This window comes from Hypanus sabinus, chromosome 11 (genome assembly GCF_030144855.1).
Source record: "Hypanus sabinus isolate sHypSab1 chromosome 11, sHypSab1.hap1, whole genome shotgun sequence".
Lineage (NCBI taxonomy): Eukaryota > Metazoa > Chordata > Chondrichthyes > Myliobatiformes > Dasyatidae > Hypanus > Hypanus sabinus.
Window position 1 is genome coordinate 13296672 of NC_082716.1, and position 22016 is coordinate 13318687.

A 22016-nucleotide genomic window follows, 5' to 3' on the forward strand; every position below is an offset into this window, starting at 1 on the left:
CACTGGTATTAGACTCTCCCACCATAGGAAACATCCTCTCCACACCACTCTATCAAGGCCTTTCAATAATTTGATAGGTTTCAATGAGTATTGTATAATTTATGTTAATTTAAGTTAACGTAATTTATGTTTGTCATGTTTGTAATGTACTGTGCTGGTGCTGCTGCTAAACTAATATTCATGACATTTATTTTCTGGATGTGTTTGCCCATGGTAAAAAACTTGAACTTGACCTACAGCTGCATGGTATGTACATTCTGCTAATAGATTTTGGTATATCTTGGGTCATGCTGTGCTGACTCAGTTCAGTTCAGGGGCATTTACTGCATGTAGGTATTGTGTTTGAGGCAATTAGGCTTACAGCAATAGTAGAGATGGGTATGGGAAGATAATTCTATTCACTTGAGGTTCAGATTAGCTGTTCTCTGGTTGGGTTTGGATGTGATGCCCGAGAGGGCCTTACTCTTGTCTATCACTCAGTTCATTCACACCCCACCTACAGTGAAAAAAAATTCTTTTTAAAAAGCAAACACAAAAAAAAAACTACAGATGCTGGAAATCCAAGCAACACATACAAAGTGCTGGAAGAATTCAGCAGGTCAGGCAGCATGTATGAAAAAGAGCAAACAGTCGACATTTCGGGCCGAGGTCCTTCATCAGGACAGATGAAAGAAAAACAGCAAGTGGTCTGTGCCTTCATGGTCTAGATTCTCAATGTCAGGAATATTTGCCATAAACTGCTTCATCTTCCTTGCTCGTTAAAATGTCATTGTTGCTTTTATCCTTCTCCAAGATCCCCTTCTGTTCTCCATTCTTGCGCAATCACGGTCCTACGATGCCTTGTGAAGTACAGTATGAAGTTGTCATTGTGAAGATGTTATCTTGAAAGCAAGTCAGTGTTCTAGGAAAAGGTAACATAAATGTGTAATGATATGAGACTTTGAACATTGTGCACCATTCAGTGATAGGCCTCTTATATGCAAACTGGAAGCCCCACCAACAATACACAGAAATTCTCCCATTTTACAGTCCGGGAAATATATTGGTGTGATTTCCCTTTCAGTTAAACCCTTCTTCCTTTCTTTCGTGGGACCTTGTGACTCAGAGGAAACCTGGCCTCAGAGGGAAGAGAGGCCATAAGATATTGGTGCAGCATTAGGCCATTAACCCCGTTGAGTCTTCTCTGCCATTCAATCATGGCTGATTTATTTTCCATCTCAACCCCATTCTCCTGCCTTTGCCCTCTAACTTTGATCCCCCTTCCTAATCAAGAATCTATCAACCTCCATCTTAAGTATACTAAATGACTTGTTCTCCACAAGTGTGACCATCTTCCAAACCTGCCATTTTAGCTTGTGATTTTTTTAAAATCATCTTTCTTTGGACAGGAGGCACCATGACCAGAACCATCCTTCTGAAGTAACAAACATACTTATCGGTCTGGCTTCATTATACTAGTGAGATCATATGTTCACCTTGAATGTTAGTTCTGGAATTTGCTTGCTAAACCTGCATATTCAAAAACATACTTTTACCTGTTCTCTTCTCCTCGCCTCCCTCACCTTCCCTCGGTGCTCCTCCTCCTTCCCTTTCTCCCATGGTCCGCTCTCCTCTCCAATCAGATTCCTCCCCCTTCAGCCCTTTACCTTTTTCACCTATCAGCTCCCAGCTTCTTACTTCATTCCCCCTTCCCCACCTAGACCTTTCCCCTCATCTAGCTTCACCTATCACCTTCCAGTTTATACTCCTTCCCTTTATTCTGGCATCTTCCTCTTCCTTTCCAGTCCTGGTGAAGGATCTCAGTCCAAAGTGTCGACTGTACATTCCCCTCCATAGATGCTGCCTGATCTGCTCGGCTCCTCCAGTATTTTGTGTGTGTTGAGCATTAATTTTCAATCCTCTGACTTCCTTTAAAGCGCTTCACCCTGAAAGCCCATCTGTAAAATTATTGCAGCCTATGAGCAGAAAGGACAGTGTGTGTGTGCGCGTGTGTGCGCGCCTGGTTTTATTTAATAGAAAGTGTGCAATTTTCCCATCAGTCACGGTATCTAGATAATATATGGGCTTCTGGGAAAAAGTAATAAGCTCCGGTTTCTCTTTTATAAAATAAATCCACTGAGATGGGTCATCAATAATGTTGATTTACTCTATCAGTTTACAAAGTTGAGTGAAATAGGTCGCATGCTGCACATAGCAAGAACAATTTAATTATCTGTAGTGATTGGTTACTGCCTATCCATCATTTCATTTGTTTAAGAGAATTAATTCAAAAGTGGAATGAACTGCCAAAGCTCGGTGAGCTGTGTTCAGAAGTAACTGTGGTTCCTGATCTTCCACAAACTGAGGTAGCGACCCACCTGCCACAGTATTAGGTCAAAAATATCCTCTTCCTCAATGTCAATAAGACAAAGGAGATCTTGCACCACTCACAACCCTCCCTACATTGGTGGCAGTTTCAAACTCCTGGGAGAGCACATCTTGCACAACCTTTCATGGTCCCAAAGTCCATTATTTTCTGTGCAATCAGGAGAGCTCAACAATGCCTCTATTTTCTGAGGAGGCTGAAGAGAGTTGGACTATGTACATCTATATTCAAGTTGTTCTATAGATGCGCAATAAAGAATGTCCTTACAAGCTGCATCACGACATGGTATGGAAACTTTGACATCAGGAGATTCCATGCAACCACCAAACTCTGTAGAGAGCAGGTCCTGGAGCTGCAGTATGCAGATGACTGGTCTCTTGTGGCCCATACTCTGGAGGATCTTCAGACTGTCATTGCTGTGGCGGTGAGAGCGTACAGCAGGATGGGGCTGACTGTCAATACCACCAAGACAGAAGTGGTTTGCCAATGGAGTACCAGTGTCTCACCCACCCTACCTGCCTTCACTGTTGGTGATGAAAAGCTGTCAGTAGTGCCATCTTTCAAGTATCTGGGGAGGATTCTCTCTGAGGATAGTGGCATTGACAATGATGTCCAGAACTGCATTAAACAGGCATCAGCTGCCTTTGGGAGACTTCGGCATAGAGTCTTTTAGAAGTCTTTTAGTCTTTGTCCCTCCACCAAGTTGCCGTATACCACCCTCCTTTATGGCTGTGAAGTTTGGGTAACCTACAGTCGTCACATCAAGTCCTTGGAGCACTTCCACATAAGCTGCCTTCAGCGCATCCTGGGAATTACCTGGTGTGAGCAGATGCCTCACACTGAAATACTTGTAAAGACCAACTGCAGAAGTATTGAGGCCATGATCTCCCAGCGTCAGCTACAGTGGCTGGGGCACATGGTAAGGATGCCCCCATGTCAGCTACCCCGCAGAGTGTTATACGGCCAGCTACATCAAGGTCGATGCTCAGCTGGAGGGCTGAAGAAGCGCTATAAGGATCAGATGAAGAATGCTTTAAGGAAGTGCAAAATCAGACCTGAGGACCTGGAGGATGTTGCTGCTGACCGTAACACTTGTCGATAGCTGTGTAGGGGTGGGGTTCGTATTCTGGAGATGGAAAGAACAACCAGAAGAGAGCCAGGAGAAATGCAGCCATGGTTGCCACCACTACTACCACATACACATGTCCCACCTGCAATAGAGCTTGTGGGTCCAGGATGGGACTGTATAGTCATCAAATATCTCACCATTAAAGGAGTGGACGTTGTCATCGGATCTCGATGGACAGCCGAAGAAGAGGAGGAGAAGACTGCATGGTACAGAAACTGAACTGTGGTGGACAGGAAGACTTGACAATGGGTGGTCAAAGCTGCTTTATATATCACTGGCATCAGCCTACCCACTATTAAAGACATATATACAGAAAAGTGCTGGAAAAGAGCCATTAACATCATGAAGATTCCTACCCATCTGCTTGTGGACTGTTTGCCCCACTGTCATTTGGGAGGAAGCTACATAGCATCCACACCAGGACCATCGGGCTTAAAAATAGTTACTTTCCCTGAGCAGTAAGACTGATTGACACCTCCATCCACTAACCCACCCTCCATACCCCCCACCACCACTACTTCCACTTCAGCCAATCCTCTCCGCAAACCCTCAGCACCCTTCATTCCCACCACCCCCAGGCACTAACACTTTACACAGACACTTCACATTTCATATGTACGCTGACACAGTCACTGGCCTCCTGTGTTTGCATATGCCCTGCTGGTATCTACCTGAGTTCCTGTTGCCAAAAGTCACGTAGTCACTTTACCATTTCCTGTCAGAGTCACCGTAATGTGTGTTCAGGCACTGCTGCACTTAGCAACACCTTATGTACCTACAATCAGTCTATGTATGTAGACTGGGGGGTTCACCATGGTAGGGTAGCAGTTAGTCTAAGGAGTTCCAGAGTTCGGAGGTCAATTTTGGCACTGTCTAAAAAGGAGCTTTTATGTTCTCCCCTGGACCTGGCGAGTTTCCTCCACGTGCTTCCGTTTCTTCCCCAAATCCAAAGATGTACAGTTGCTGATTATAAGTGGTCCTGTGACTAAATAAATAAATGATGTTGATAGTGTTAGATAAATGATCTGCTGGGCAGTGTGGTTCATTGGGCCAGAAAGGCCTGTTTTGTACTGTATTTCTAAATAAATAGAAGTCAATCTCGTGTACCTGCAGCTACACTCAACAGTTACTGTTTTATTGTTTTACTGTTTTAAAAACATTGTGTTTTATAGGACTGTTTATTTTATTTATATTTATTATGTTTTTTCTGCTTATTGTGCTTTTTATGCTGAATCGGATCCGGAGTAACAATCATTTCATTCTCTTTTACACTCATGTACCAAAAAATGACGATTAACAATCTTGAATCTTAAGAGCAGATTAAATGCTGTGTTAGTGAAACAGTCAGTGCGGGTGGGGCCAGTGAGATGTTGGTGTCAGTGGGCCTCATTTTTAACTCAGCCCTGAGGGTACTGCCACATTTTTTTTCCCTCCGTAGCCATTGGTTTGCGATGCTAACTGAATCGGGAGTTAAATCGGAGAAAATATCAGTGCGGAAGCCCATGCTATGGATCACTGGAATTACTTCCCTTTGAGCTATTTGTCTTAACCTTTAAGCAAACGGCTGTGTATCTCTGCAAGCCACAGAAATATAATTGAGTCTTTTCTGCTCTGAGTTTATTATAAATCGACGCAGCTTGCAAAATTCAGTGCTTTGATTTCCAATTTATTTTTTCTTTGCGTAAGCAAAAAGAAAATTGTTAAATTTATAAGGAATTTGGTCCAGGGTTAAAGTGATGGATGCTGATGAATGGAAATGAAGCCATTGACTTCTTGGGTATCTGGAAACATGTGCCAGCTCTGCTTCTCTCTACACTGCACCCTACTTCCATTGTTGGCAGTGCTTTGTCACCCCCACCTATCTGCCAGCTTCTATCATTTTTTGCGCTCTTGTCCCCGCCATCTGCCTATCACCCCTCCTCATTTGCATCTACCTAACTCTTGCCGGTTTCTGCTCCAATCCTTCCCCCCCCCCCCCATAAGACCAAAGACCTTAAGACACAGGAGCAGAACTAGGCCATTTGGCTCATTGAGTCTACTCCGCCATTCCATCATGGTTGATTTATTATCCCTCTCAACCCCATTCTCCTGCCTTCTCCCCATCACCTTTCACACCCAGACTAATCAAAAACCTATCACCCTCTGCGTTGATATACCCAATGACACTTGGCCTCCACAGCTGCCTGTGGCAATGAATTCCACAGATTTGCCCCCTTCTGACCAAAGAAATCCCTCCTCATCTCCATTACAAACATTGGCTATCTGCTTCCCTCCACAGATGCAGTCTAATTTCTGCAAATCTGCTAGGGAGGTCAAAGCCTAGTGTCTGGAGGCCCGAGTCAGTGTCTGTTGGAGCTGGAGGACTGTCCTGGGGTAGGGGAGTGTGTGTATACATGAGTGGGATGGAGGAGCGGAGCTTGCTTTGCTGTTATTGTTTTGTTGCTTGTTGTGTTCTGTGTTGTTCTGCTGAGTGTTGTGGGCATGTTAGGTTGGCACCGGAATGTAAGACACTTGCAGACAACACCTAACACACCCTTGGGTGTATTGGTCGTTAATGCAAATGATGCATTTTGATGTACACATGACAAATATCTTGAATCTTGACCTACTCAGGCCCTCTGGCATCTTGTTGTTGCAGTCTCTTCTGTCAGCACCTTCCTGTCTTCTATGTTTTGCTCCCAATGAGAATGGAGCCATCTGGGGCTTATAATAAGAATTCAAATCCCCATATTCACATTTGCTTAGATGGCATTGGCTTCTTTGATATGCAAATATTGGGCTTTGGTAAACCCATTCAAGCTGAATTTGATCCCCTTGTGGCTCACAAGAGAGGTGGGAAGACAAGTAAACAAGAGAAAAAAGTAGTAGGCATATGTTTCCTTGTGGTTCACTGCATGCAGGAATTCACTTCCAGGTTGTAGGGAAAAGCCTTGGGATTTCTCCTACCCTGATGAGCTCAATGCCATTTATCTACACTTTGAAATAGAGAATAAAGGGGCACCTGTGCGAATCTCTGCAGCATCTGGTGACTTTGATCTGTCTCAGAGACTGACATCAGAGCACCTTTCAAGAAGATGAACCCTCACAAAGACATCAGACCCTGATGGTGTAACTGGTGGGGTTCTGAAAACCTTTCCCAACCAACTGGTGGGGGTGTTCAAGGCATCTTCAATCTCTCACTGCTGCAGTTAGTGGCTCCCACGTTCTTCAGAAGGGTGACAAATGTCGGTGTCGAAGAAGAGCAGGGTCCCTCAATGACTATCGCCCAGTGGCACTCTCATCCGTAAGCAAGGACTTGGCCCTGCTGCAATTTGTCTATGTCCACAATACGTGACAATCTCCCTTACTAACAATCAACACTTGTGAACCTCAAGTATCAAAAATCAAAATCAAATCAAATCAAGTTTAATTATCGTTCAGACCATACATTGGTATATTCAAATGAGACAACATTCCTCTGGAGCCCATTCAAAATAATGGGAAAGAGGAAAAAAAACACACATATTGTTATATTAGAAAAACACATGTATAGGTCCCTGAGCAACATACACATTAGTGGTAGAACTTCTGGCAATCCACCCTGTCCTTCTGCCAGTGAAACACTGGAGGGCAGCACTGATGGGAAAGGGCAGCTCCCAAATGAGCACTGACTCCACACACCACCACCTCCAGAGAGGTCTCACCTGGACTGCAGCAGCAGGCAAGACTGCTTGAGGCCTTTTCCTCACTACAACCTAGACCAGGGGTCAGCAACCTTTACCACTGAAAGAGCCACTTGGACCCGTTTCCCACAGAAAAGAAAACACTGGGAGCCGCAAATCCCGTTTGACATTTAAAATGAAATAACACTGCATACAACGTTTTGTTTTGCCTTTATGCTATGTATAAATAAACTATAATGTGTTGCATTTATGAAATTGATGAACTCCTGCAGAGAAAACGAAATTACATTTCTGCATGCAACAAAAACATTTTGAACTCCGAAAAAAAGACGTTGGGTTGAAGGTTACTTTTAAGTAAAATACTCAACGTCTATTTGAGTCCTTCTTGTATTTATGAAAAACGCCAAACTTAAATTTGCCGCCAGCAGCAAACCAAAAATAACGTCAGCCAGCTGTCAACCTGAAAAATAAAAGGACTATTTCACTGAACAATGAAAACATATGAATATACGTAAAATAATACGCAATTAAAATATTTATCATACTTCTTCAGGTTGACTCACACCTGACAATGCAGTCGTATTCAGTAGGAATGGATCGATGCTTAGGGGAGTGACCGGGAAGGATAATGTGTTTTTTTCCTCTCTGAACTCACAGAAGCGTTTCCCAAACGATGTTTGCATTGCAATGATTGCAGAATGTAAATACTCCGAATTTATCATGTCGTGACATTGTTTGAACTCTCTCAAATTGGGGAAGTGAGACAATGTGCCTTTCTGTAAATCTCTGGCAAGCAACGTCAACTTGCGCTCGAATGCAAAACATCCTCCAACATGTGCAGGGCTGTACGTCCTTACCCCGTTGAAGAGCTGTGTTCAGCGTGTTCAGGTGCGCTGTCATGTCTACCATGAAGTGTAGCTTTTCCAGCCACTCTGGCTGTTCCAGCTCAGGAAAGTTGAGCCCTTTGCTGCCCAGGAAAGTTTTCACTTCTTCCAGACGCGCGACAAAGCGTTTCAGCACCTCCCCTCTGGACAGCCAGCGATAAAAACACGTTGTAGCGGTTGCTACACGCAGTCAGTAAACTGCAGTCAAAGATAGCTTTATTCGAACTAAACAGCCTTGCTTTTAAGCCTCCCTCAACCCGCCCCCCATGGGCGCGGATGCTGCAAAAGACACGTACTCACAAACCCCCGTAGGCTATCTCCCTTAGCCTGAACGCTGGCTAATTGTGAGCCGGTTCGGATGTGTCAGGAAATGGGTCGCCACAACGTCTTATTTAGATTGTACAAGATCACCATAATCTTCAAATTTAGATTTACATTTCAAAAACTAACAAACTAACATAAAATACATATTAATTAAATACTGACCATGTAGCGGTGTGCTACACGCAGCGCTAAAATTACGACACGGAGTCGGTAACTGCAGTCGAAGGAAAAAAACTTTATTCGAAATCTTCAGCCTCACTTTTAAGCCTCCCTCAACCTGCCCCCCCCCCCCCATGGCGCAGAGGCTCCAAAGCTCTGTGCTCGCAAACCCCCGTAGGCTATCTTATTGTGAGTCGGTTCGGATGTGCCAGGAAAAGGGTCGCCACAACCAATTATTTCCCAAAGCAACAGGGAGCCGCAGCACAGACGTAAAAGAGCCACATGTGGCCCCGGAGCCGCGGGTTGCCGACCCCCGACCTAGACCATGCTGCCATCTTGTCTCCTGTCTCCTCAACAAACAAGGAAACAGGCTTACGACATCTCACGTAATCAATGTCCAACAGGGTCTAGCAATCACAAGAGAAAGGTCCAAGACCGTCAGTCATGGTTACACTGCATGCTGTTTTCATGCACCAACTCTGACATCTTTGAGTAAGTGGCAGCAGTGTGGTCTGCACCCAGGTCAGCTCCTCCAAACCTTCTCCCAGCCTGTCTGCCGGTTTCTCCTTCTTCCAGCAGAACTCCGGCTTCTCCTTCTCCCGGCTCATCTGCCGGCTTCTCCTTCTTCCAGCAGAACACTGGCTTCTCCTTCTCCCGGCCCATCTGTTGGCTTCTACCTCTCTCAGCTGGAGCCTCTGAACAATGAACAGATCACCGATGCTGTAGACCTGCTGTTCTTGGAATACAGTATAGTCTTATGATCGCCAAAAAAAAACACATTTTAAAAAGGATGCCAACTGCTCCACTCTCTCTACACCCACGACTGTGTGGCTAGGCACAGCTCAAATGCCAGCTATCAGTTTGCCAGCGACAATTATTGTTGACAGAATTTCAAATGGTGATGAGGAGTGAGATGGCTGAGCGGTGTCTCAGCAACTCAAGATCAGTAAGACCAAAGTATTGATTGTGGATGTAAAGGAGGGTCATTGAGGGAATACACACCAGTCTTCATCAAGGGATTGGCAGCGTGAAGGGTGAGCAGTTTCAAGTTCGATGGTTTCACATCTCTGAAGATCTATCCTAGACCCAACAATTTTATTGAATTTTAAAGAGGCATGGCAGCGGCTATATTCAATAAGGAGTTTGAATAGACTTGGTACATCACCATAGATGTGCTAATTTCTGCAGATGTACTGTGGTGGCATCACTGTCTGTATGAAGGGGCCATTGTAAAGGATTAGAAAAAGCTGCAGAAAGTTGTAAAGTCAGCCAGCTCCATCAAGAGCACTAGCCTCCCTGGCATCAAGTACACCTTCAAATGGTGATGCTTCAAAAAGGCAGCATCCATCATTAAGGATTCCCATCACCTGGGAAATGACCTCTTCTCATTGCTATCAGGATGTGCAGGAGACTGAAAACATATGCTCAACATTTCAGGAACAGCTTCTATCACTCTGTCATCAGATTTCTTAATGGACAACGAGCCCCTGAACAGTAACTCATTATTATTTCCTCTCTTTATGCACTACTTATTTTATTTATATATTCTTGTTGTAATTTATTATTTTTTATTATTATGTTTTGCAATGTACTGCTGCCATAAAATAACCAATTTCACAACTTATGCCAGCGATATTAAGCCTGATTCTGATTACTTATCCCTGACACTCTTCAGAATCAGGTTTATTATTATCACTGACATACATCGTGAAATTTGTTGTTTTGCATCAGCAGAATGGTATAATACATAATAAAACACTGATAAGTTACAATTAGAAATATAAAAATAAATAAGTAGAAAGCAAAATAGTATGGTGGTGTTCATGGTTTGTCAGAAATCTGATTGCACAAGGGAAGAAACCATTCCTAAGACGTTGAGTGTGTGTCTTCGGGCTCCAGTACCGCATTGATGGTAGTAATAAGCTATATCCTGGATGGTGGTGGCCCATAATGACAGATTCTTGAGGCATCACCTTTTGAAGATGTCCTTGGTGGTGGGGAGGCGAGTGGCCATGACGGAGCTGGCTGAGTCTACAGCTTTTTCTGATCCTGTGCAGTGGCCCCTCCATATCAAATGGAGATACAACCAGTTTGAATTTTCCACAGAACATCTGCAGAGATTTGCTCGGCTTAATACCTCATCTGAATTAAATGTGGGAATATTACTGCCAGACAGACAGGAGGGCATGTTTTGGGTGATGGGGATTCTTAATGATGGATGCCACCATTTTGAAGCATTGCCTTTTGAAGGTGTTCTGGATGCTGGGGAGGCAAATGCCTTTGATGAAGCTGGCTGGGTTTAGAACTTCTTGCAGCTTTTTCTGATCCTGTGCAGTAGCAGATGGTGATGCGACCAGTTTGAATGCTCTCCATGGACTTCTTTGGTGAAGTAGTGTTCCTTCAATCCAGAAGAAAGTTCCCTCCATATGTCTCACTGAGCAACCCTGGATGCAAACTAAAAGTTCCTCCATGACTGAAAATGCCCCTTATGGATGCCTCCCTTCTCACCCCCAACAGTGCATCAGAATGATATTTTACTCTCTCTAGTGTCATCGTGTCTCATAGAAGCATACAGCACAAGAGCAGGCCCTTCAGGACATGATGTTCGTGCCAACCCTAATCCACCTTAGTGCCTAAGATCATATGCCTTCATGTGGTTCTCTATCACTCCATTCCCTGCTTGTTCATTTACATATCTAAATACTTAAATGTTGCTATTATATCTACTTCAAATGCTTCCAACGCTTCACAGCCTACATGTTGGAGAGAGCTGCCATCCTGTGTAAAATAAAAACATGCCTTGTAAAAGAGTGTTGTCAAGAAGGCATCTGGTGTGTTAGCCTCCATTAGTCAGGTGAGTTGAGTTCAACAGAGATGAGATAATGCTGCAGCTGTATAAAACCCTGGTTAGACCATACTTGGAATATTGTGCTCAGTTCTGGTCACCTCATTATAGGAAATGTGTAAGCTTTAGTGAGGGTGCAGAGGAGATTTAACAAGATGCTGCCTGGATGAGACAGCATATCTTATGAAGATAAATTAAGCAAGCTAGGGCTTTTCTTTTTGGAATGAAGGAGGATGAGAGGTGACATGACAGAGGTGTACAAGTTGATAAGAGACATAGATCTGGTGGACAGCCAGAGACCTTTTCCCAGGGTAGAAATGGCCAATATAAAGGGCATAAATTTAAGGTGATTGGAGGGAAGTATGGGGGCGATGTCAGAGGTGAATTCTTTACCTGGAGAGTGGTGGTATATGGACTGCCCGGCCAGGGATAGTGATAAAGGCAAATACATTAAGGACATTTAGAATAGTTTTTGATGTGCACATGGTAGAAAAATGGAGGGCAATGTAGGAAGGAAGGGTTAAAAGGTCCACATAACATTGTGCCCTGAAGGGCCTGTGCAGTAATGTATGTTCTTAAATCTCGTTTAAACCTTCCCCTCTGACCTTAAATCATTCCAACTACTATTTAACATTTCTGCCCACAAGGGAAAAAAAAACTTGCATAGTATCAGTCACAAGGTATTTCCAAAGAAAAGACATTTTGTATTTTTGCTTAAATCTACTGAGGATGATTTGCAGACTTGGATGTGAAGAACGATCTAAGATTTTGTTTCAACTGTGGATGTGTTGCAGCGAACTGATGTACGATTGTGTTCTTTTTGCTTATTTTTAGCTCTAACCTGGAGAGCCAGCCTGCTCAAGCACTGAAATATGTAGACCAGCTTGCGGTGGCACAGATAATTCATCAGGTACAATTAATCCTTTTTATAAAGGTTGTAGTAGTTGATTTAACTCCAGGGATCATCTGTTCTTTAAAAGGATTCTGTTTCATGTGTCAGGCTTACACTTCTCTTGAATGTTTATGACAGTGGGTTCAAAACATTGCTTTCTTTTTGAATACAAAGTCTATAAATGGAATAAGAATATAGGTCTTGATTACCAGCTGGAGCTTAAAATTCCCCTGAATCTTATGTCCTTACATCTGTACCCTCCATTTTCTCTACCGAATTGCCACTGAAAGAGCCCGAGTGTGCTACTGCCTCTCATAGCTTTTCCTACCTTTCTCAGGATCAGGAGCCTTTTAATGTGAAGCCTTAATATCCATCCTGTGAGACTGTGATTCAAAACTCACTCTTATTAATGTACATATAGGTCATCATATACTGTAGAAAAAACTTCTTTTTGTCTTCATACTCAGTAAATCCAAGAACCATAATAGAATCAATGAAAGTGGGCACCCAATAGAGCAGACATCCAACCAGTGCGAAAGACAACAAACTGCACAAATGCAAAAGAAAAATAAATAACAGACAGACAGACATACTTTATTGATCCCGAGGGAAATTGGGTTTCATTACAGCTGCACCAAGAATAGTGAAGAAGTATAGCAATATAAAACCATAAATAATTAAATAATAATAAGTTAATCATGCCAAGTGGAAATAAGTCCAGGACCAGCCTATTGGCTCAGGGTGTCAGACACTCCGAGGGAGGAGTTGTAAAGTTTGATGGCCACAGGTAGGAATGACTTCCTATGCCACTCAGTGTTAAATCTCGGTGGAATGAGTCTCTGGCTGAATGTATTCCTGTGCCTAACCAGTCAATAATGCCTTATTAGTGCCTGATTAGTAGTGCCTAATAGTCAATAACTATTGAGAACGTGAGTCCTTGAAAGTGAGTCCATAGATTGTAAAATCAGTTCAGTGTTGGGGTTGAGTGAGGCTATCCCTTCTGGTTCAAGAGCCTTATGGTTGAGGGGTAGTCACTGTTCCTGCACCTGGTGGTGTGAGATGAGGTTCCTAAACCATCTTCCAAAAGGTAGCAATGAGAAGAGAGCATGGCCTTGGATGGTGGGGGGTCCTCGATGACAGATACTGCTTTCCTGCGACAGCACTCTCTGTAAATATGCTGAATGGTAGGAGGGCATTACCTGTGATGGATTTAGCTGCATCCACTACTTTTTGTTGGTTTTTCCATTCAAGGGCATTGATGTTCCCATACCAGGCTGTAATACAACCAGTCAGTGTACTCTCCACTATGCATCAATAGTTTATTGATGCGCATGGGAGAGTATACTGACTGTCTTGCAAAATGCATCACCTCACTGATATCAGAATAAATTTCACCTGCTGTTGCTTTGCTCAATTTCTCTAACTTCCGCATTCCCCTCCCCTGCCCCTTCTTTCTTCCATTCCCTGTTCTGGTTCCCCTCTTACTCCTTCTCTTCTCCCCAATTACCTATTATCCCCCGGTGCCCTTCCTCTTCCCCTTTCTTCCATGGTCCACTGTCTTTTTCTATTAGATTTCTTCTACAACTCTTTACCTCATCCACCTATCAACTCCAAGCTTCTTACTTTATCCCCCCATAATAGGTTTCACTTATCACCTAGACTAACCTCCTCGCTGTTAACAACAATGCCAATTTCTCTTGCGGTTGGCTAGAAGAAAGTCATAGGGTCATCATGACATTATCCCGACACTGGCAAAAACAGATTCATGGTGATTCCAAAAGGCAGCATCCTTCATTATATTTGTGGTAATCCTCCTGGTCTCAGAGGCAGCAAAATACAACATTCTGCTGGAGCTGTCAGTACCGTGAGAGAGGTGTATGGAGGAGGCCCTTGAGAGGAAGCTTGCCAGATAACGAGGAAGTGGTCAGCAATTGTTGGAGGCAGGATGGAAGACAAAATGCATGCCCGTTAAAGTGGGCTGTTGTGGCTTCACTGGACAGTCTCTTCACAGAGCCCTCAGTGCATTGGATATCACAAATAAAGTCTCATCATGGTCCTGGATGAAGAGAACAAGTCCATGAGGATCTGCAGCACATGCTACCTGAACACAAGTTGTGGATTGCTGAACCACGATCGGTCGCCTGGGTGGGGGTGTCTGATGTTGAAAGACCTGATTACCTCAGGTTACATCACTGTGTTCAGAACAGCATGAGATGTATTCTTCAAATCACTTTATGTGTTTGTTGGTTATGTGTACTGTGTAGTGCACTTTGGTCCTGAAGAATGTTTTGTTTGGTGGTTGTGTACAGCTGAATGACAATAAACTTGAACTTAAACAAGGATCCCCATCATCTAGACCATGCCATCTTCTCACAGTTACTATTGGGCAGTAGGTACTGAAGCCTGTAGTTCCATGCCATCAATTTCAAGGACAACTACTTCCCTTCAACCATGTTTTATTTCCAGGCTTCGATCTTCAGTATTGACCCCAGAACTCACTGATGATGAATCCCGTGGAAGAACCAGACAAGTTACATTGAGTGGAACTTTGTTCCAGAGAATCTGTGAGATGAGGCCAGAACAGACTGAGATTGGAGATTGGGGAGATCAGGTGCTTCCATGAAGTTTCACTTGATGGCATTTTATCATCCATGATGTTGCCTTGATATATCTGGGGATTGTTATCTTGTTGTGGTAGTGAGGTGAGATCCTGAGAGTGATGATATCCGGGGCTCAGCTTCTGGTAGGTCACCCATGGCGGTAAGGTCAATGACAATGAGGACAGAAGAAGGCTGTAGCAGTGTAGAGTCCTCAGTCATCTTGCAATCTATGTCACTGGACCCTGACCCCGATGTGTCAAGGACTGTGTTGTGGCTTCCTGTGCCACTGTAGAAAAAGTCATGGATAGGCATTCTCCATAAAGAGAATCCATCCTAACATCCTGCGTTAATATGTGGGTCTCGGATCAGCCTCTACAGCCATCTGACAATCCAATAGGCAGCCCTTAGAGAGCATTGTCTTTGACTCAAGTGATTGTATTACTACTACTACTATTGGATATATTTCTCTGAAATGTGATGAAGTGAGGGTGGATATAGATTTTGTGAGATTAAATTAGGTTAATGTAAAGTGTGTGTTAAGTCCTTTACTTGAAAGTGTTGACTCCATATTTTCTCAGGCCTTTGACTTAGTCTCACCTCAGAAAAGAATATTTCTATGCCCGGAAAATGGGTGATTAAAAATCTGAGACATCTTGGGTGACAGAAACTGAAGTACTTTGAGCTTTCAGTGACCTAACCTGCTGTAAAATGTCACTTGCTTAAAATTCACTCGTCTAGCCTGGATCATCTGATAAATGGAATGAAGTTTGGAAATAGTAATGAATTGCACAGCTATGGAAAATAGCAGTCCTGCTGTGACTGTGTTGTGTCACATGGGGATTTGGAGATGTCATTAATCTATGTAGCAGAGCTGACCAGTATCAAAGACACAACTTCTGGAATTGTGAAAAGAATCCAGCTAATGCAACCTCTAATTTGTTTGAATAGAGATCTGTTGAAGATTTATAAGGCATTACTCAGACCCCACGGAGTAGTGTGAGCAGTTTTGGGGTCCTTATTTAAGCAAGTATATACTGGCATTGGAGAGGATCTAGAGGAGATTCATGAGAATGATCCCAGAAATAAAAGGATTAACATGTGAGGAGAGTTTATTGACTCTGAGCCTGTACTCGCTAGAGTTTAGAAGAATGAGACAGGATCTCATTGAAACTTTTTGAATATTAAAAGGCTTAGATAGAGTGGATGTGGAGAGGGTGTTTCCTATGGTGGGGAAGTCTGGAACTGGAGGGCACAGCCTCAGTATACATCCTTTTAGAACTGAGATGACGAGGAATTTCTTTATCCAGAGGGAGGTGAATCTGTGGAATGTATTGCCTTAGACGGCTATGGAGGCCACGTCATTCAGTCTATTTAAAACGAAGGTTGATATGTTTTTGATTCATGAGGGTGTCAAAGGTTACAAGGAGAAGGCAGAGAAATGGGGTTGAGAGGGATAATAAATCAGCCATGATTGAAATGATGCTGTAGACCTGATGGTCCAAATGTCCTAATTCTTCTCTTGTGTCTTAATGGTCTTAGGCTTACCAAATGTGCCGTTACGTGGCCTGAGTCCAAACAATTTAATAATGTTAGAGCTAACTACTGACACTGTATTTATTTGATAGTCTACTGAAACTTGAGGAATTCATGCTAATGTTGGTAGTTGCCTATGTAGGTCAGAAAGAATAAGTATTAATGTTAAATATTAAGTATTCAGTTGCTCTATTTTCCTCATTATCTTCTTATGCCCATCTCCCCTTCTGGGGCATAGGTCACTGACAGCAACTTGCCAGAATCCTTAGTCCCGAGTCTGTGGTTTCCGCTTTCACCACCTGACTTCATGCGTCTTCTAGGCGAAGATCCTTCCTCTCTCAGGGATGATGTCTTTGGAACTTCTGCTGGCAATTCAGTAGCTTTGGGCTTTTATCAGATGGGGTTGCTAACCCTATGCCCAACCCTCCTCCTTTCTTGGAACCAGCCATAAGACCATAAGATATAGGAGAAGAATTAGGCCATTTGGCCCATTGAATCTGCTCTGCTATTACAACATGACTGATCCATTTTCCCTCTCAGCTCCAAACTCCTGCCTTCTCTCTGTATTCCTTCATGACTTAACTAATCAACAATCTATCAACCTCTCCCTTAAATATACCCAATGACTTGGCCTCTACAAGGGCCTGTGGCAACAAATTCCACAGATTCACAAGTCTCTGGCTAAAGAAATCTCCCCTCATCTCCATTCTAAATGTACGTCCCTCTATTCTGAGGCTTTGTCAGCTGGTCTTAGACTCCCTCATTGTAGGACCAAAACTGCACACTATGCTCCAAGTCCGTAGTGAAATTTCCTTATTACCTGTTGACTTTTTATCTGTGGATTCACGTACTCATCAGTTTGTTCAAGGCTCCAATTTAATTTTGTTCCAGACAGATTAAATATGTGTCTGTACTGGTGGGGCTTGTCTGGCATGCAGGGACGGAGGTCGATGCAGTACAATGTAATTAAGGATTATGATATCGATTCATTTCTTCTGCCAGTGTATTGGGAGGGCTTTGGGAGACATTGTGTTGGTATGCTGAATGCTGCCGCTCCCTGCTTTCCTTTTGCAGTTGCTGTACAGTGAATATCATGTCCACTGAGCTGAACTAAATCCACATCGTGTTTCTAGATATTCTTCAGCCTCTGGGTTGAGGTGGTTGAAAAGCACTCTGGCAGTGATTTTCCCTGCAGTAGACCACAGCGCAGCACTGCAGTTGAATTTTTCTCTATTTTGGAAGATGTTCATGATTATGATGACACCTCTGAGCTTCCTTGGCATACGCTCCTTCTTCCAGTTGGGAATAAGTTTATAGATATGTGACATAATGTTTCCATGCCATGTTTTAGAACTTCAGTCTGCTCCCAGTACTTTAAGTTGTCCGTAAGACATAAGAGCATCTCCATTCTAAATTGATGTTCTATTCTGAGGCTGTGCCCTCTGGTCCTAGACTCCCCTAACTATTGAAAACATCCTGTCTACGTCCACTCTATCTAGGCCTTTCAATTGATAGGTTTCAATGAGATTCCCCCCCCATACTTCTAAACCCCAACAAGTACAGAGCCATTAAACACTTCTCATCCATTAACCCTTTCATTCCCGGGATCATTCTCTGGACCAGCACATCTTTTTTTAGATAAGAGGCCCTAAACTGCACAAAATACTTCAAATGCAGTCTGACCAGTGCATCTTATATTCTAGTCCTCTCAATATAAATGCTATCATTGCAATTGGCTTCCTACCACTGACTCAACTTGCAACTATAGTCAGAGGGGGCAGATAGGCATTGACAGATTGTGTGGTCATGAAAAGAAAACACGGATGATAGTTTGCCTCCCAGGTGTCAGGGTCTGAGATGTTTCTGGGCACGTCCACAATATACTGAAAAGGGAGGGTGAGCGGCCAGAAGTCACGGTACACATTGGTACCAATGATGTAGGAAGAAAAAGGGAGGAGATCCTGAAAAAAGAATATAGGGAGTTAGGAAGGAAGCTGAGAAGCAGGACCACAAGTGTAGTAATCTCGGGTTTGCTGTTTGTGCCATGCAACAGTGAGCATAGGAATAGGATGAAGTGGTGGATAAATGTGTGGCTGAAGAATTGGAGCAAGAGGCAGGGATTCAGATTTCTGGGTCATTGGAACTTCTGGGGCAGGTATGACCTGTACAAAAGGGATGGGTTGCACTTGAATCCGAGGGCGACCAATATTCTTGTGGGCAGATTTATTAGACCTGCTGGGAGTGGTTTAAACTAATATGGCAGGGGGATGGGAACCAATATGATATAGCTGAGGATGAGCCAGCAGGTTTACAAGTAGAAGATGAGTATAACATGTTAAAGGAAGGACAAGCCAATGACTGGGTACAAATGTAGACAGTGCAAATTGTTAAATTTTACAACAGAGGCAAAATTCAAAAGGGTGAAGAATGCAGAACTGAAAGTGCTATATTTAAATGCACGTAGCATTTGGAGAAAGGTGGATGACCTCATGGTGCAATTAGAGATTGATTGGTTGGAAGAAAGGGCAAAAAATTGGCAGATGGAATACAGTGTTGGGACATGTATGATAATGCATTTCGGTAAAAGGAACCATATTATCTAAATGTGGAGAAGGTTCAAACATCAGAGGTACAGAGGGACTTAGGAGTCCTTGGGTAAGACTCCCAAAGGTTAATTTACAGGTTGAGTCTGTGGTAAAGAAGGAAAATGTTTTGTTGGCATTTAATTCAAGGGGAATAGAATATAAAAACAAGGAGATAATGCTGAGTCTTTATAGGAGACTTGTCAGGCTGCACTTGGATATGGGACCTAGTTTTGGGTCCCATATCTCAGAAAGGATGTGTTGTCATTGGAGAGAGTCCAGAGGAAGTTCACGAAGATGATTCAGAGAATGACGGGGTTGACATATGGGGAGCATTTGGCAGCTTTGGACCTGTACTTCCTGGAATTTAGAATGTGGGGGGTGGGAGTTCTCATTGAAAGCTACCAAATGTTGAAAGGACTAATTAGGGTGGTAGAATGGATGTGGAGAGGATATTTCCTATGGTGGGGGTATCCAGAATTCAAGGGCATGGCCTTAAAATTGAGGGGCGACTCTTTAGACCAGAGATAAGGAAGAAGTTTTTTTAGCCAGTGAGTTGTAAATCTGTGGAATGTTCTGCCACAGACTGCAGTGGAGGCCAAATCCTTGTGTATATTTAAGGCAGATGTTGATTGTTTCCTGGTTGGTCTGGACATCAAAGGATATGACGAGAAGGCAGGTGTATGGGGTTGAGTGAGATCTGGGATCAGCCATGATGGAATGGTGGAGCAGATTCGATGGGCTGAATCGCCTAATTCTGCTCCTGTGTCTCATGGTCTAATGATTAACCTTTAGGGAATCCTGCACAAGGACTCCCAAGTCCCTTTGCGCATCTGACTTTTGAATTTTCTAGCTGTTTAGAAAATAATATATGCCTTAATTCCTTCTACCAAAGTGCATGATCACATACTTCCCTACACTATATTCCATCTGCCACATTTTTGCCCATTCTCCCAATAAGTCCTTCAGCAGGCTCCCTGCTTCAACACCACCTGCCCCTCAACCTATCTTCATATTATTCCTAAACTTGGCTACAAAGTCATCAATTCTATCATCCAAATTATTGACGTAATATAACATGGAAAAAAAGTGGCTCTAAGCCAACACCTGCAGAACATCACGGGTCACCGGCAGCTAACCAGAAAAAGTACCCTTTATTCCCATTCTTTGTCTCCTGCCAGTCAGCCAATCTTCAATCCTCCTCCTTCCAGTCGTGAATGAGTCTATGGATTTCTGATAGAAGATCCTCGTGTCAGGTTTTAGAACCTCATCAGGAACACACTCTGCTCCCAAGAGATTAAGCTGTTGTATGGCCTTTTAAAATAGTCAAAGCTGGCAGCAAGACAGGTACTTGTAGCTTTTGTGGCATGGATCAAATGCACTCATATCAAGCTCAGAATCATGTTTCTGTAGATCTTGAGGTGTTATTTCCAGCAGAGCCTCTCTGTCCCTGATATGTTCACCTCCCTTCTAATCTGTCAGTGTGAGATAGTTCTTGGATTGGGATGAAGAACTTGTGGGTGCCATGTCTGTCAGCAGGTAGTTGGACATTGTGTGCTCTTTCCACCCACCATCTGTTCCTGAGGTCATGGATTTTATGCTGGACCTTAGGCTTTGAGTGTGTGAAGTATTGTTTCTTTTCCCTTGAGACACAGTTGGCAATAAGGTCTAGGAACACTTTGCGATTGCAATTAATATGCTCCTCATCATCCTCCAATCTGACTGAGCTTAAAATTCTGATTCATTTATTTAACACGTAAATAAGTGGACTAGAGGTCGGTGACTAGTGGAGTGCCGCAGGGACTGGTGCTGGGTCCATTGTTTTTCATTGGAATCAATAATCTGGATGATAATGTGGTTAACTGCATCGGCAATGGACGACACTAAGATTGAGGGTGTAGTGGACAGCAAGGAAGGCTATTGTGGATGGCAGAGGGATCTGTATCAGCAGGAGAAATGGACTGAAAAATGGCAAATGGTATTTAGTGCAGACAAATGTGAGGGGGTTAGACTGTGAAGAGAGATTGAGTTGCTTGGGACTGTTCTCGCTGGAATTCAGAAGAATGAGAGGAGATCTTATAGAAACATATAAAATTATGAAGGGGATAGATAAGATAGAGGCAGGAAAGTTGTTTCCACTGATAGGTGAGAATAGAACTAGGGACAAAGCCTCAAGATTCAGAGGAGCAGATTTAGGATGGAGATGTGCAGGAATTGCTTTTTCCAGAGAGTGGTGAATCAATGGAATTCTCTGCCCAATGAAGCAGTGGAGGCTACCTCAATAAATATACTTAAGACAAGGTTGGACAGATTTTTGCATAGTAGGGGAATTAGTAGGGGATTCCATGGATGGATCAGCCATGATCTTATTGAATAGCAGAGCAGGCTCGATGGGCAGGTGGCCTACTCCTGCTCCTGTTCCTTATGTTCTTATATTCTTTGCACTTCAATAGGACCAATCATGGTAGGTCTTACACAGTGAATGGTAGGGCACTGAGAAGTGTGGTAGGACAAAGGGATCTGGGGATGCAGGTCCGTTATTCAATTGGAAGTGGATTCAAAGATAGATAGGGTCATAAATAAGGCTTTTGGAAATTGACCTTTGTAAATCAATGCACTGAACAAAGGAGATGGGATGTTATGTTGAAGTTGTATAAGACATTGGTGAGGCCTAATTTGGAGTATTGTGTGCGGTTTTGGTCACCTACCTTCAGGCAAGATGTAAATAAGGTTGAAAGAGAACAGAGAAAATTTACAAGGATGTTGCCAGATGTGGAGGACCTGAGTTATAAGGAAAAAATGAATAGGTTAAGACTTTATTCTTTACAATGTAGAATGTTAAGAGGAGATTTGCTAGAGGTATACAAAATTATGAGGGGTATAGATAAGTTAAATGCAGTCAGGCTTTTTCCACCGAGGTTGCATGAAACTACAATCAGGTCATGGGTTAGGGTGAAAAGTTTAAGGGGAACATGAGGGGAGATGACTTCACTCAGAGTGTAAAACAAACTGCCAGCACAAGTGGTGCATATGAGTTCAAT

At 43.2% G+C, this 22016-nt stretch overlaps 1 protein-coding gene across 3 annotated transcripts in view; it reads left to right on the forward strand.

Moving 5' to 3' along the window:
• The window catches only part of pigk (phosphatidylinositol glycan anchor biosynthesis, class K), a 151683-nt gene that overhangs the window by 81292 nt on the left and 48375 nt on the right, over window positions 1-22016 (forward strand). For all 3 annotated transcript variants that reach the window (XM_059983807.1, XM_059983808.1, XM_059983809.1), the window contains one exon: window positions 12203-12278. In XM_059983807.1, the coding sequence (XP_059839790.1) occupies window positions 12203-12278 (76 nt within the window). The remainder of the gene's footprint in view (window positions 1-12202; window positions 12279-22016) is intronic.